Source organism: Rhinopithecus bieti, unplaced genomic scaffold (assembly GCF_001698545.2).
Source record: "Rhinopithecus bieti isolate Rb0 unplaced genomic scaffold, ASM169854v2 scaffold_41913, whole genome shotgun sequence".
Taxonomy (NCBI): Eukaryota; Metazoa; Chordata; class Mammalia; order Primates; family Cercopithecidae; genus Rhinopithecus; species Rhinopithecus bieti.
In genome coordinates, this window is record NW_016818964.1 from 128752 (window position 1) to 143940 (window position 15189).

At 43.8% G+C, this 15189-nt stretch overlaps 1 protein-coding gene across 3 annotated transcripts in view; it reads right to left on the reverse strand.

Moving 5' to 3' along the window:
- Positions 1–8527: 8527 nt before the first annotated feature.
- CATSPERB (catsper channel auxiliary subunit beta) overlaps positions 8528–15189 on the reverse strand; it is a 196331-nt gene continuing 189669 nt past the window's right edge. For all 3 annotated transcript variants that reach the window (XM_017857906.1, XM_017857907.1, XM_017857908.1), the window contains 2 exons: positions 14904–14978; positions 8528–8877 (listed from right to left, as the gene is read on the reverse strand). In XM_017857906.1, coding sequence (XP_017713395.1) covers positions 8674–8877; positions 14904–14978 — 279 coding nt within the window. In that variant the 3' untranslated portion in view covers positions 8528–8673. The remainder of the gene's footprint in view (positions 8878–14903; positions 14979–15189) is intronic.

Here is a 15189-nt window from a genome sequence, read left to right on the forward strand (position 1 = left end):
AAAACTAATTTCTGAACCTGCTACTCACTTTAGACAGATCAATCTGTGTCAGTGGGGTAATATTTTTCTTCTAAATCCCAAAAGAAAAAAACATGCCCTTTACTGTAATATAATATAATATAATATAAAGCAAAACAGAATTCACCAGAAGGAATCAATATCATTAGATACTTCATTAGAACAGTAACCTCTGAGATTTATGAATGGCATGATGATAAATCAGAAAGTGAGCTCTGGCTCCCTCTCTTTTTAAAAGTACATTATTTTGATTTTTATTTATTTTTGAGACAGGATCTCACTCTGTCACACAGGCTGGAGTGCAGTGGTGAGATCATGGCTCACTGCAGTCTTGACCTCCCAGGCTCAAGCAATCCTTCTGCCCTAGTTTCCCAAGTAGCTGGGACTGACTGCAGGTGCACATCACCATACCTGGCTAATTTTTAAATTTTTTTTTAGAGACAGGATCTGGCTTTGTTGCCCAGGCTGTTCTCGAACTCCTGGCCTCAAATGCTTCTCTTGCCTGGGCCTCGCAAAGTACTGGGATTACAGGTTTGAGCTACTGCGATTTCTGGCTCTCTTTTATTCAATCGTAGGAAACTTTCATGAGATATAGCTAATTATAATCACTGATGCAGAGACAGAATCTATCATGATAGATGCTTCTATAAATAGTTCTAAATTGAGGACCAAAGAGGGGAAAGGGCGTTAAAAAGAGAAGGACAAACCACAGTCTGACTCAAAAATATTTTTCCAAGAGAAGAACCTAAACCAGGGTCAGATAAGTTATCTGATTCTTTTTCTCCATTGCAATACTTATAATATCATCTAAAACTATTATCAGTTTCTTTGCTACAAGCCTAACTGAAAAATTATTTATAATAGTTGAGTGATAAGCACATAGTATAGGAAGGGCTCATTAAATGTTTGTGGTATCTTCTTTATCTTTAAAGATAAATGCTTGAATTAAAAGGATAAGCATGAATTTGGCCTTCTTTATTTTATTGTAAATTTACAACATAGGAAAACGTGAGTATGCATGATACTAAAGTATTTATAATGAAGCTTATTAATTTTCTGTTCTTTAATCTACATATGATCATGCATAATAATGAATTTCTTTAGGTGTGGAGGGCAGAGAATGGAGAACTAACCTAGGAAATTTATAGAGGCTGTTAAAGAAGACATCGACACAATTAATACATAGATAATATTATTCAAATACATCATCAAAGGAACCTTGTCTGAGTTTCCAAAAAAAAAATCTAAAGATACACAAAGTGCTCCCTTGATTCTAAGTGACACCTGCTAAAAATAATTTTAATTATAAGGGTAAAGGGGGAAAAAAAAACTATCAGTATCTGGCAAAACATGAGTTATTCTCAAAGGAAAGAAATTATTTCTTTCCTACTTTCTCACTTTTCTAGGACAAGAAAATATCTTTTAAAGCCATATTCTTAACAAAGCAGTTCAGATGAAATATCTTTTTATTTTTGGTGACCACTGTGAAAACAAGCAAATGAAGAGAAAACCTGAACTTGCTAATGGTGTAAACCTTTAACATGTACGGACTCTGTGCAAAGATAATTTTAACTAAACAAAGAAATAAACAGAAAGGCCATTACTGCCAGATAACATGTTCAGTAATTGCAAGCATCTTTAAGAAAATTCACATTGAACAAAACCAGGAGGGTTTTCTTTTGATTTTTGCTTTTTTTTTTTAATTAGAAAAGACCCACATATGGCCAGGCATGCTGACTCATACCTGTAAACCCAGTACTTTGGGAGGCCAAGGCAGGTAGATCACCTGAGGTCAGGAGTTCAAGACCAGCCTAGCCAACATGGTGAAACCCTGTCTCTACAAAAATACAAAGATTAGCCGGGCAAGATAGTGGGTGCCTGTAATCCCAGCTGTTTGGGAGGCTGAGGTGGGAGAATTGCTTGAACCTAGGAGGTGGAGGTTGCAGTGAGCTGAGATTGTGTCATTCCACTCCAACCTGGGCAACAGAGTGAGACTCTGTCTCAAAAAAACGAAACAAAACAAAACAGACAACTTATGTTGAAGTGCAAAGAGAGAGCGGGAAAGACTTTTAAAAAGAAAAAAAAAAAGACCTACATATAATAAATTACGAGTGTCATTTGACAGCAAGCTCTTCATGTTACTTTCGATTTAGCCCAGTTAATGCATCTATATTATGTACGCTTAATGTATATGTACACACACACACCATAAAAGATTAAGAAATACACTTAAATTTTAAGTGATATGATTTAAAAATTTTTTCATACTTTTATTTTCTAAATTTTTCAGTTATTACTCTTAGAAAGTTAGAGACCAAAAAACCCCATTCCCTTATAATTTTATGTATATGATTCCCCAAAGCCCCTTATTTTGAGTTCTTTCTTTGTATTCATTTTTCAACCAATATTTATTGAGTGTCTAGTTTGTGCCTGAAATGTGTTATTTTATATGAACTTCTCTTATAACAAGATGCTCTTATGCCTTATTTATATTCTCATAGTCTCCCCTGTACTTGATTATAAACAGCATTTTCTTTTCTTGTTTTTTTTTTTCCAATCATTTGTTGAGTATCAACCATGTGTTGGTCACTGTTTTAGGAAGGCATTAAAAAGAAATGTGACATAAAATTAGCACTGTCCCCATTGCAGGGGAGAGATAAGCGTGTAAATACCAAAACTGGGCCAAGAAGCATGATATAGAAATGTGCACCATGCTACCCTACTCAAAGGAGAGAAAGAACCAATTATCAGAGAGAGCTGGGGAGAAACTTTTCTAAGGAGGTGACATTTCAACTAGGCCTTGATTGACAGGTCAAATGATCTTAGATGAAAAGGGAGGAGGGGGCTGGTGAGGAGGAAGAGACTGGCAGGAGAGGAGGAGGCTGGCAGGGGAGGAGGAGGCTGGCAGAAGAGGGGGAGACTGGCAGGGAGGAGAAGGATGGCAGGGGAGGAGGAGGTTGGTAGGGAGAAAGATGCTGGCAGGAAGGAGGCTTGCAAGGAGGAGGAGGCTGGCAGGAGAGGAGGAGGCTGACAGGAGGAGGAGGAGGCTTGCAGGGGAGGAAGCTGGCAGAGAGAAAGAGGCTGGCAGGAAAGGAGGAGGCTGGCAGGAGAGGAGGAGGTTGGCGGGAGAAAGAGGCTGGCAGGAGAGGAGGAGGTTGGCAGGGAGGAGGAGGCTTGCAGGGAGGAGGAGGCTTGCAGGGAGGAGGAGGCTGGCAGGAGAGGAGGAGGTTGGCAGGGAGGAGGAGGCTTGCAGGGAGGAGGAGGCTTGCAGGGAGGAGAAGGCTGGCAGGAGAGGAGGAGGTTGGCAGGAGAAGAGGAGGTTGGCAGGGGAGGAGGAGGCTGGTGGGGGAGGAGGAGGCTGGCAGAGAGAAAGAGGCTGGGCAGGGAGGAGGAGGTTGGCAGGGAGGAGGAGGCTGGTAGGGGAGGAGGCTGGCAGGCAAGCGCAGTGGGCGACCGTGGGTGGTGGGCGGGTTTTCCCCTCAGGCAGGCGCAGGTCCTAAGGGCGCGGGCCCCGCTGGGTGCTCAGGACGCAGAGGTCCCTAGGATTTGCTCCTCACAGCGGGAGCGCCCTCGAGAGGAACCGCGTCTGCGCCTCCCGACCACTCGGGCGCCTCAGCCCCGCGCCCTGCCTGGGGGCCGCCTAGCGCCCTGAGCTCAGCGTGGAGGCGGCAGCGCGCTGGTTCTTCACGCCCTCCCAGCGCGGCCTCTCCTTGTCAGCGCGCCCCGCTCCCCAGGCGTTTCTGGGATGCTGGTTGGCCGGGTACTTACGTGTTCCAAAGCGGGTGACAGCCGCCGCGCGGGTGCACTGTTCGCTCTCTCCCGCCAGGATCCGAGTTCTTGTTCCCCGACAACTCGTGGGAGTGCCCGCTCCAGCGTGGTTTCTCCTTCTCCGGGAACGGCGCCAGTCAGCAGAAGAGCTGGGTCTGGATTGCATGGCCCTGTCTCCCAGCCATGGTTGACTAATTTAGGGACACCCATGGCTCTGGATTCCTGCAGCCAGCCAGACTCCTGCCTTTGGATTTTTGACCTGGATGGGCGTCCTGTAGCTGGAGGTTGTGGTTGAGAGGGGAGTTTCAATGGCAGTGCCTAGAGAGATCTGGGCAGGAGGTTCTGCTGCTGTGGCCCTGGAGGGCCTGGGTGATGCTGTGCTCAGAGGCCCCTGAGGGTGATGTGAGATGGGGAGGGGGCCGAGGGAGGTAGGTAGTCAGTGACTGCTGAAACAAGAGGAATGTTAGCATTTCTGGGTTAGATGGTTGCTTCGGATGGCACTGAGACAGGCAAATCCCCAAATTACTGATCTAGATAAAATGGTCTCGGTCAGAATGATTTTGTTACTCTTCTGAACGAAGCTCTCATTGCCTGTGGCCAAACGCTGAGATGAAAATGCAGTTCAGAACCGATTTTGTGAATTTCTGAGGTTGAATACCAGTTTGGCTCACAGCTCAAGTAGATTTCTTTGATGAACATCAAAGTGGCAGATTGTGTTTCCAAAGATGACTGCAACAATCCCCCCAAACAACAGGATCTTTTGCAATGTCCCCTTGCCAGTCAAAAAAGGGGGAGTCTACTTCTCCTTCCTTTGAACCTGGGCTGTCCCTGCGACCACCTTGACAGTAGAATGAGGCAGAGGTGACATTCCAGGGCAGCCAAGACCAGGCATTAAGGAGACTCTAGCAGCTCCCGTTTTTGTGTTCTGGTGGAAACCCATTGCCATGTAAGAAGTCTCCCTACCGCTGAGGCAGGAGAATAGGGTCTGGAGGCAGGGAACTTAAGGCCAATTCATGCCGACTTCCTAAAGCTGAATCAAGGGAAAACACCAAGGTCTAGGGGCAGGACTGAGGCCAAGTCCCGATAATCTCCCAAAGCTGGACCAAAAGGGGAGCACCTGTGTCTGGGCGGGGAACCGAAGGCCAATTAATGCCAACTTCCTAAAGCTAAATCAAAAGAGAAAACCCCAGCTTCCCACGCCCAGTAACAAAGGATCAAAGGTCACTCTCCCTGCAGCCCTCCCACTTCCACCACGGCTCAGATGGAAAGGGAAAGTGCCCTGGATTGGCCTGGGCCGAACAGGGACCATCCCTTCATCTGCATAGGGCGCCAATTCACCCCAGCCTTTAATTAGCCACGGACCAAATCCTTCATCCAGATAACGGGTAACCGATAGGAATCGCAAAAGGAGGGCTTAAAACCCAGAAAACTTAGTTACTGGGCCCTTAAGCTGTGTGCTTGGGCCCACTCCCACCCTGTGGAGTGCTTTCTTGCTTTAATAAATCTCTGCTTTCATTGCTTCCTTCCTGTGTTTCATCCCTTTGTTACTTCGTGTGTTTCGTTCAATGCAGTGTCTTAGTCTGTTGCCCAGGCTACAGTGCAGGGGCGTGATCATGGCTTACGGCAGCCTCAACTTCCTGGGCTCCAGTGATCCTCCCACCTCAGCCTCCTGGTTAGCTGGAACTATGGGTGTACACCACCACCCCTGGCTAATTTTTTGTAGGGTTTTTTTTGGTGGTTTATTTATTTATTTTTTTTGGTGGTGGTGGTGGGGGGGGGGTCTCACTATGTTGCCCAGGCTGGTCTCAAACACCAGCCTGGTGTTTGATCCTCTGACCTTGGCCTCCCAAAGTTTTGGGATTACAGGTGTTTGCCACCAAGCCTGGCTGGCCACATGATTTGATTTGGGTGACAGACTATGAGCAGATGTGTTGTACAGCTGCCCAAGTGGCCCCTGCTCTTTGGCCTGTGTCCTAGAATGAAAGACGTATGGAGGCACCACAGCTGATTGTCAGACCAGTGGGCAAGAAATGTTTATTGTTGTAAGCAACTAAGAGTGAGATCTGAGGGTTGTTACTGCTATAAAAACTGCCTAAGACGCCTGGCCAACCAAGTATCACCTCAATTCTTCCTACAGTGAAATCTTTGCCATTTCCTAATGTGCTTCCCTTGCAGCTGAAACCTCGAAATCCTTCCTGTGTTCCACTGTTTGTCAAGTGGTAGATTCTAACTCAAAATAAACTGAAAGGTGTTAGGCATCAGAATAGAAAAGAGTTACATTGTAGAATTGCAATTTATAGAAATGTGTTCATTGTATTGCCTAAAGTCTGGGGACATTTTTACAGGTCAGGCTTTTAAGAATTCCTGGAGCCCAGGAAGTTGAGGCTGCAGTAAGCTGTGATCCTGTCCCTGCGCTCCAGCCTGGGCAACCGACAGAGTGAGACATTGCATTGAACAAAACACACAAAGTGACAAAGGAATGAAACACAGGAAGGAAGCAATGAAAGCAGAGATTTATTAAAGCAAGAAAGCACTCCACAGGGTGGGAGTGGGCCCAAGCACACAGCTTAAGGGCCCAGTAACAAAGTTTTCTGGGTTTTACACAGAAACTCTCTGCACCATCTTCACAACTTTTCTATAAATTTTAAACTATTCTAACATTAAACAAAGTTTATTAAGAGGAAAAAAAAAAACCCAGGCTTTAGATTTTGGAGCCTATACTTTTAACCACTGTGCTATACTCTATCTCTAGACCCCTGGTCCAAGGGAAGCTCCGAGGAGTTGACAAACGCTCATTTCCTAGGTCCTCAGAATGTCCTCATTCCTGCCCATGACAAAAACTGATTGTTTAGACTTTGCTTTGTATATCTGACATTCTGTAGTGTTTGTTCAGTGCATCTCCCTTGTTATTTTAATTAGACAAAAATATCTGTATTACTTACAAGCTAAACACATCAGCAGGGGCAGCAGCATCAATTATAGTCAACACTTATCATACACACTGTTAACGGGTCCTGTTCTAAATATTTTACACATATTCATTCATTTGATCCTCCTGAGAACCCTGTTAGTGATAGGGACAGGAGGCAGAGAAATTCTAGGCAGAAAAGGGCAGAGTCCCTGGAGAAGCCCCACCCTCAAGCTTGGAACCATGGCCCAAAGTGAGAACATGCATTCCTGTTTTCCTACTCAAATATTGCCTTTTCCAAAACTACACATGGCCTGCCCCACTCCCAATCCTGTACCCATTAAAAACCCATTACCCAACTGGCAGAGAGCAGAGAAGGGGAGAAGAAGAGAAGCAGCTGGACGTTGGAGACTGTGGTCTGACGTCAGAGACAAGCAGCTTGACTTCAGAGGGATGGTTTGACGGTGTTGCTTCAGAGAGGAGTCTGGCCAGGGATGACCAGACTCCAGGGCTCCAGGGGAAGATCACCTTCCTGCTCCAGCCCTCTTCCAACTCCCCTTCCTGTCGAGAGCCACTTCCATCAGCAATAAAATCCTCCACATTCACCACCCTTCAATTTGTTCATGCAAACTGATTTTTCCTAGATACTGAACAAGAGCTTGGGTATCATGGGTGTGGACACTAAATGCTGTCACATTGACCCTCTGCCCTCACTGGCAAAGAGCAACTGCCTCCCACAAAAAGGCAGAGAGCCCACTGAGCTGTTTAACAGTTAAGCCATCCACGGACAGCAGAGTTAAAAGAGCACTGTAACATGTGCCTTCTGCGACTTTGGGGATCATGACTACTCCTCCCTAGATGCTGCCTTGGGGCCTACATGGAGTTTTGCTCCTGCTGGCACCCAAAAATGCTCACTCTGGCTCCTACACCCGCTCACCTGCATGCTCCCCCTCCCATGAGGGGTTGAGAGCTGCAGGCTGAATAAGTGAGGCATCCCTGTCACGAGGCCTGTGAAGGGGTCAAGGAAAATTTCCTGTTTCATTAGGTAGGTGTTAATATCTTCCCATTTTATAGGTGAAGCAACTCATGCACGAATAAATTAACTTGCCCAAGGTTACACATCTGGTAAATGGCAAACCCAGGAGGTGTGGCTCTGGAGTCTGATTCTCTTGCCCACTTGCTGCACTGCCCTCTCTAAGGAATTTTAATGATAGATGGTCTCAGACCTGGATTGGATGCTTCCTTTCCTTACGTTTCAAAACAGTGTGCTCCTCTCCTGAGCTTTTCCAGGGAGCATGAAGCTCTGAGCTCTGAATGTTATGGTCATCTTCCGACTACCTGGGGACAGGTACTTTGAGAGCACACAGAGATACAGCTTTTGGAATTCTCCATGCTGCATGTAGGTTTGTAAACCAATACCCTGCTCAGACACCGCATTCTTCTAACACCCTAGTGATGGGGTCACATTTCCCTCTCTAGGTATGACAATCTGGTTTTGAAGTTGCCGGAAGAAACTTGAATGGCTTCCTCTTTCATTCCCACAAGTCTCTGAAAACACTTCTGCTGATCTGCCGTCTTTACTCCTACCTCACCTTGGCATAACTGCACTCTACTCAAACTCTATCTGGAAGGAGCAGAGCTCAGGGCTTCTGACCCCACAGAATGGACTCCAGGCACTAAGAGGTGAACTACACAGAACACCTGTTCCATGTTGAGTTGGTTATCATTTTATACTTTGCTAAAAACCTCAAGGAAAATCTTCAACATAAGCCCTGGCATAAGACATATTCTATGTATTCAAAATAAGAAAAGGGAATGGTGAATATATTGACAAGTAGCAATTTGAATTATAATGACAATTCTGTAGGATTTTATGTAGCTTGCATATTTAACATTTAAGTATATTGTTCTTGGAATTGTATGATAAAACTAGAAAATAAAGAGAAATTATGATGACCATGTGTTCACTCTTCAGACTTTCATCTATGAATCAGCTCACTGAGAGTGATACTTGAAAACTTCGCTTGTTTTCTTCTAATCCAGCTTTGGAATGTCCTCCACGGATGGATGCCATGCAGTTGAAACATAAATGCCATAAAAATTAATCCCCCTAGCACTACCGCTGTTGCCACGGCAATAAGCGTGTGTCCTGGGAATGGCAGTGGTGCCTCATCAACATAAATCTGCAACAGAAAAAGCAAAGTCTTTAAGCTTTCTGAATTTAGCAATGCAAAACACTGAAAATTTTATGGTCCCCACAATTAATCGGAGAGCAAAATGCTGCCCAGAGTTACAAAGACATTCAGCATCCACAAATCTTGGAAACAGTCTCTTGACAATTGAACAAGTAACAATTTGCCTACAATAAATAGGGGCTAAGAAGTCCATGTATTATCCTATGCCTTTACCCTGTCTTTAACGGTGGAAGGAGGCAGATAAAATGCTTACACAGCAGAACATTCTCTGTTCAGTCACAGAGGAATGGGCAAAGAGCTGTGGGAACGGGGAGGAGGGAATGCCTACCTGCCTAGGGCAGTCAGGGAATGCGCTTTCTGAGCTGGATCGTGACGAATAAGTGGGTTCACAGAAGAGAAGGAGATAAAGGAACATTCCAGGTAGAGGCCTATGTCTGTGCTCTTTCAAGCTACCACCTCTTTAGAAAATCCTCTTTGTAGGTGTATAGGAAACTTTTTATGTATTCAAAATGTTTCGTCTGCATGAATAGCTAATTAACAGAAGCAAGTAAATTTCTGGAGGAGAGATAGGATTATTGACAGAGAGCGACAGTGATGTCTTTTTCTCTGAGATGTGAGGCAAGGGTGGGGTCATTGTATGTTAAATATAGAAGTGGGGCATAAAGAGAGTAGGGGGTTCAAGCCCAGGCTTATGTTTCCTTTGTGAAGCAGGAAGCCAGATCATCTTTTGTGGGAGAAGAACATGCTGATGAGTGGAACTAGGACAGTAGGGAATGTGGGAAAGTGCAAAGGACAAGAAAAAGGATGACGGGCTGCTTTAAGGCCTAGCTCAAGTTAAAGGTACGGCCATCCTCCCAGTGACCCAAGGAGGTAGCTGGTTTCTTAGAAACAGTCCCTCCCATGCTACAAATTCTCTGAAATTCCCCTCACATTCATTCTTTCCATTCTTTCAGTACTGCTACTGTGATTATTGTGCCACTTTTCATAAATAGGCTACTCTAGTAGCCTCCTTCCCAGGCCACCAGTCCATGTTGACATCCTAACATTGCCAGATTTATCTTTGTATAAAACACCAGTCTGTGTATAAACACCTTTTTCCAAAAAATGTTTAATAGCTTTTCATTGTTGACAGGAATGCTCTAAAGCTTTCACTCTGACATTCAAAGCTTTCCATGACTGGACCCTAAGCTACCTGGTTTTCTTCTAAATAACCTTATATTCCAGCCACGTGGATTTGAGCTATTCAGAAAGCAAACTTTATGCTTTTGAGAGTGATAGGAGGCAGTCAAATGCCTAGGCAGATAGGGCGGGTCCCTGGTGAAACCTGACCTGCAAGCTGAAGGCAGTCCCAGGTAAATCCACATACTGAATTCAGAACCTGTGTTCCTGTTTGGCATGCTTTCCTCTGACTGATCCCACCCTTCACCTGTTTTACATATACCTATCCTTCCTAATTGGTTTTCTACACTGCTGTGCCCACCTTTGAGTGGTGACTTCGCTTTAGCCTTTCTTTGCATACTCATAAACCAATCAGCACGCTCTCCCCTATTCTGAGCCCATAAAGGCCCCAGACTCAGCCACACTGGCAAAGAAACCACCTGACTGCAGGGGTGAGGGACCACCCCCTATGTCCCCTCTCTGCTGAGAGCTGTTCCATCACTCAATAAAATTATTCTCTGCCCTCCTCACTCTTCAATTGTCAGTGTATCCTCATTATACTTGGACGCAGGACAAGAACATGGGTACAAGCTACAACACAGGTGGGACAAGTGGGCAGGGTGCCTCCAGCAGCAGGCTCAGGGCTGAGCAAGGCCCAGGTGGAGGGTGTCACCAGCTGTGGAGGTCCCCGGTTGGTAAAGAGGCCAAGAAAAATCCTGAATCACTTTCCCATATCTGTACCTGGTCTCTCCATACAGAATGCCTTCCTTATCTATTTCTACCTAATGAAATTTCAGTCACTCCACCAGATGATGTAAAAATTTCACTTGTGGCTGGGTGCGGTGGCTCATGTCTGTAATCCCAGCACTTTGGGAGGCCGAGGTAGGCAGATCATGAGGTCAGGAGATCAAGACCATCCTGGCTAACATGGCAAAACCCCGTCTCTACTAAAAATACAAAAAAATTAGCCAGGTGTGGTGGCGGGTGTCTATAGTCCCAGCTACTCGGGAGGCTGAGGCAGGAGAATGGCATGAACCCAGGAGGTGGAGCTTGCAGTGAGCCAAGATCACACCACTGCACTCCGGCCTGGGCGACAGAGCGAGCCTCTGTCTCAAAAAAAAAAAAATTTTTTTTCACTTGCTTATTTAAGCCATTTATTGTATGTCTAAGATGAGAAACATTTATCACCTCTGAATTCTGTATTCTCCATCTAAACTGCTACCTCTAAAGTTCTGAAATACACTTTTTCTTCAAATGTTTCCCTTCTAATCTTCTTCAACCATCCAAATATTCCACACCATTTCTAAAAGAGGTTAAACCTCAGAATTATGAGTCTGTTTTAGATACAATGTCTATTTACTCCTAAAGTAATTTGTATTTTAAGCACAAAATTCACTTAAATAACCAGAGTACAATGATCAAAGTCAAGAAATTAACATTAAGACAATACTATAATGTAATTACAGATCTTACTCCTTTTTTTTTTTCTTTTTTTCAAGTTACCCCCATAATGGATTTTGGGTGAAAGAAAATCCAAGCTTATGGGTTGCATTTCATTGTTTCAGGATTCTCCTTTCTCCTCCCCTTTCTTTCCTTGACGGAGCTTTGCTATGTTACCAACCTGGAATGCAGTGGTTATTCACTGACACGTTCATACTGGACTGAGGCCTCAAACTCCTGGCCTCAGAGGATCCTCCCTTGGCCTCCCAAATAGCTGGGGTTGCAGTCATGTGTCACCAGGTCTGGCTATTTCAGGGTACTTTCTTTTTTCTTTTCTTTTCTTTTTTTTTTTTTTGAGACAGAGTCTCACTCTGTCACCCAGGCTGGATGAAGTGCAGTGGTGCGATCTTGGCTCACTGCAATCTCCGTCTCCTGGGTTCAAGCAATTCTCTTGACTCAGCCTCCCGAGTAACTGGGATTACAGGCATGCACTACCACACCTGGCTAATTTTTGTATTTTTAGTACAGATGGGGTTTCATTATGTTGTCCAGGCTGGTTTCGAACTTCTGAGCTCAAGTGATCCACCTGCATCAACCTCCCAAAGTGTTGGGATTACAGGTGTGAGCCACCACACCCAGCCTATTTCAGGGTACTTTCAAAAGCAGGTTCCAACAGTCCCAAGAACCTTTATACACTTTCTCTATATTTTCTTAACAATTCTTTTTCTTTATTAATGGTGCAGTCACTGCCTGTCTTTCTTTTATCCATTTTTGTTCTTCCTCCATTCCTGAAGCTTCAAGTTTCCTGCTGTTATCACTTTTCTTCTGCTTGAAGAACTTCTTTAAGCATTTTCAAAAGAGAAGTTCTCCTGACAATGGATTTTCTTAGTTTTCTTTCATTTGAGAAAGTCTTGATTGTTTATTCCTGAAGGATATGTTCCGTAGGTAGAGAATTCTGGATTGACAATCCTTCCTCCCCACCCAACCCTCACCCCCAACACTTTAAAGATGTTGTATAACTTTCTTTTGCCTCTGTGGTTTCTGTTGAGAAATCAGCAGTCATTCAAACTGTACCCTTGTATAAAGTGTGATTTTTCTCTGACCGCTTTCAATATTTTATCATCTTGATTTTTGGTAGTTGATTATGATGTATTCAGGCATGGTTTTCTCTATCTTTATCTTGTTTAGGGCTCATTAAGCTTCTTGAATATGTAAATTTATGTCTTCACCAAACTTGAGGCTTTTCAGTCTTTATTTTTTTCCTTTCTTCTTCTTTTTTTTTTTTTTTTTTGAGACAGGGTCTCATTCTGTCACCCAGACTGGAGTGCAGTGGCATGATCTCAGCTCACTGCAGCCTCGACCTCCCAGGCTGAAGCAACCCTCCCACCTTGGCCTCCAGAGTAGCTGGAACTACAGGTGTGTGCCTCCACACCTGGCTAATTTTTTTGTATTTGTAGACAAGGCCTTGCCATGTTGCTCAGTTGGTCTTAAATTCCTGAGCTCAAGTGATCCACCCACCTTGGCCTCCCAAAGTGCTGGGATTTTTTTCCCCATACCAATCTCTTTCTCCTCTTCTTCATGGATTCTGATGACATAAATGTGAGACCTTCTGATACTGTCACACAGATCCCTGAGGCAAGATCTTCTTCTTAAAATACTTTTTCTTCAGGTTGGGTTTCCACTGACCTGCTTTCAAGTTCACTGATTTTTTTCTTGTTCCATATCCATTCAGCAATTGAGTCCTTTTGATAGTTTTAAAATTTAGATACTACAGTTTTTAGTTCTAAAATTTCCATTTTGTCCTTTTTAAGTAGCTTCTAGATCTCTGCTGATAATCTATCACTTTCTACTTATTTCAAAAGTGTTTACCTGTACCATATTGGAGCACGGGTATAACAGCTAGTTTAGAATATTTGATAATTGCATTTGTGGTCCTTTGTTGATGTCTTTTCTCTTCAGAATTGATTTTATTGTCTTGGTTCTTGATATGGTGAATAATATCAGATTGTATCCTGGTGAATAATGGTGAGTAACATCAGATTGTATCCTGGTAAATATGGTGAATAGTATCAGATTGTATCCTGGACATTTTTGATGTTATGTTGGGAGACTCTGGTTCTTGTTTAAAAGTTATCTGGAAAACGCTGATTATCTATTGTTCATTTTTAGCAATCAATCACACTGTTTGAGTTCAGTTCACAAGTTATGCCTCACCTTCTGTGGGTGGTGGTTTCAGTGTCAGTTCAGTTTTCCAAGCTGTTGCTATGCTATTTGTGTCTTCCTGGTTGGTACCTGTGCCACTCAGGAGCTGCTCAGAAACTAGAGGATGTTTACTTTGTAGTTTTATTTCAAAGCCTTTGCTATTTTCTTTAGGTGTGCCCTGCTCATATGCAGCTTCTTTCTGGTGCTAGTTTCTATGAAGAATCAGGACTCCCTTTCTCCAGCCCTCTTCTCATAGAGATGTCCCTCCATGCTTTCCACTCTTAGAGGTCCTTTCCCTCGTTCTCTGAAAAGAAAGCTGAGCTTCTACGAGAATGTTAGCCCTCTGTGCTATTGTGCTGTTCCCCACAACCAGGGCTGCTCTTGAGCCAAAGAGATGAGAAAAGAGAGAAAAAAATAACAGGGATTTTCCTTCACACTCCTTATGTGACAGATGCTTCTTTTCCTAGTTTCTTTACCTAGTGGGTTGAATTTTTCTCTCAGGGTTTTAGAGGTTTACATTGCTGCAATGGCCACCCACCACTGTAGTAGTGCAGAGCCATTATTGGGGCTGGCCTTAGAGCTGGGTCAGAACAGGAGAGAGAGAGAGACAAAGAGAGAGAGAGAGAGAGAATGTTAATGTAACATCAGCATTTGACAATGACTCATTAATTGATTTTTATCAAATCCTTATTCCTTCCCATGCCTCACAGGCAACAGATGTCATTATGTGAATAAGCAAAAATGAGTTGTCGCTTTTATGGGATGATTTGGGAAAGACTGATTCTAGTTTCCAATTTCTTTGGATCTTGATAGCCTTTGAAATATTTAAGACAATGATTACAGTTCAAACAGCCATAAGGAGGATAATCAGACTAGAAACTAAAAGTTACAGAAATACGTTCTTTGGAGTAGGGGTGAGAGGAAGAGCATTAAAAGTCAGAAAACTGGGCTCAACAAGGAAGGTGGAGAAGGAACAAAAACAAAAACAGCCACATATTATTATATGTATTATTAAAATTCTGCCAGTATCAATCAGTCCTGGCACCCATCACGCACCCTGGCTTCATCACTACTGACAGTGTCACTGCTACCCTTCAGGATCCCCTGTCTTTAAGCCTCGTCCATCACAACAATTCTGCCAAATTTTTCTCTTCAATGTCTCTTGAATTGGTTTTGTCCTGTTTTTTTCCCCAGCCATCACCCCTTCATTTTACCTGAAATTCTTCAATTAAGTTACAAAAAGTGACTCCTGAAATGACGGTCACTCTAAAGTGGAAAAGTTCAGAGCCCTGTGGAAAAAAGCACACCCAGTTGTTAGCAGCATCAACATGTACACTCCTTTAAGTATTAATAAAAATATACCCTGGGGCCACTGTTCCTATGGATGCTGCATGAAAAGATTCCCATCCTCTTCCTAAGGCTCTCGGACATACACATCATGTATCAAAATAAAAAAATAAAAAGATGGATTGAAGTGGAGGGATTCAATAGTGATACTGG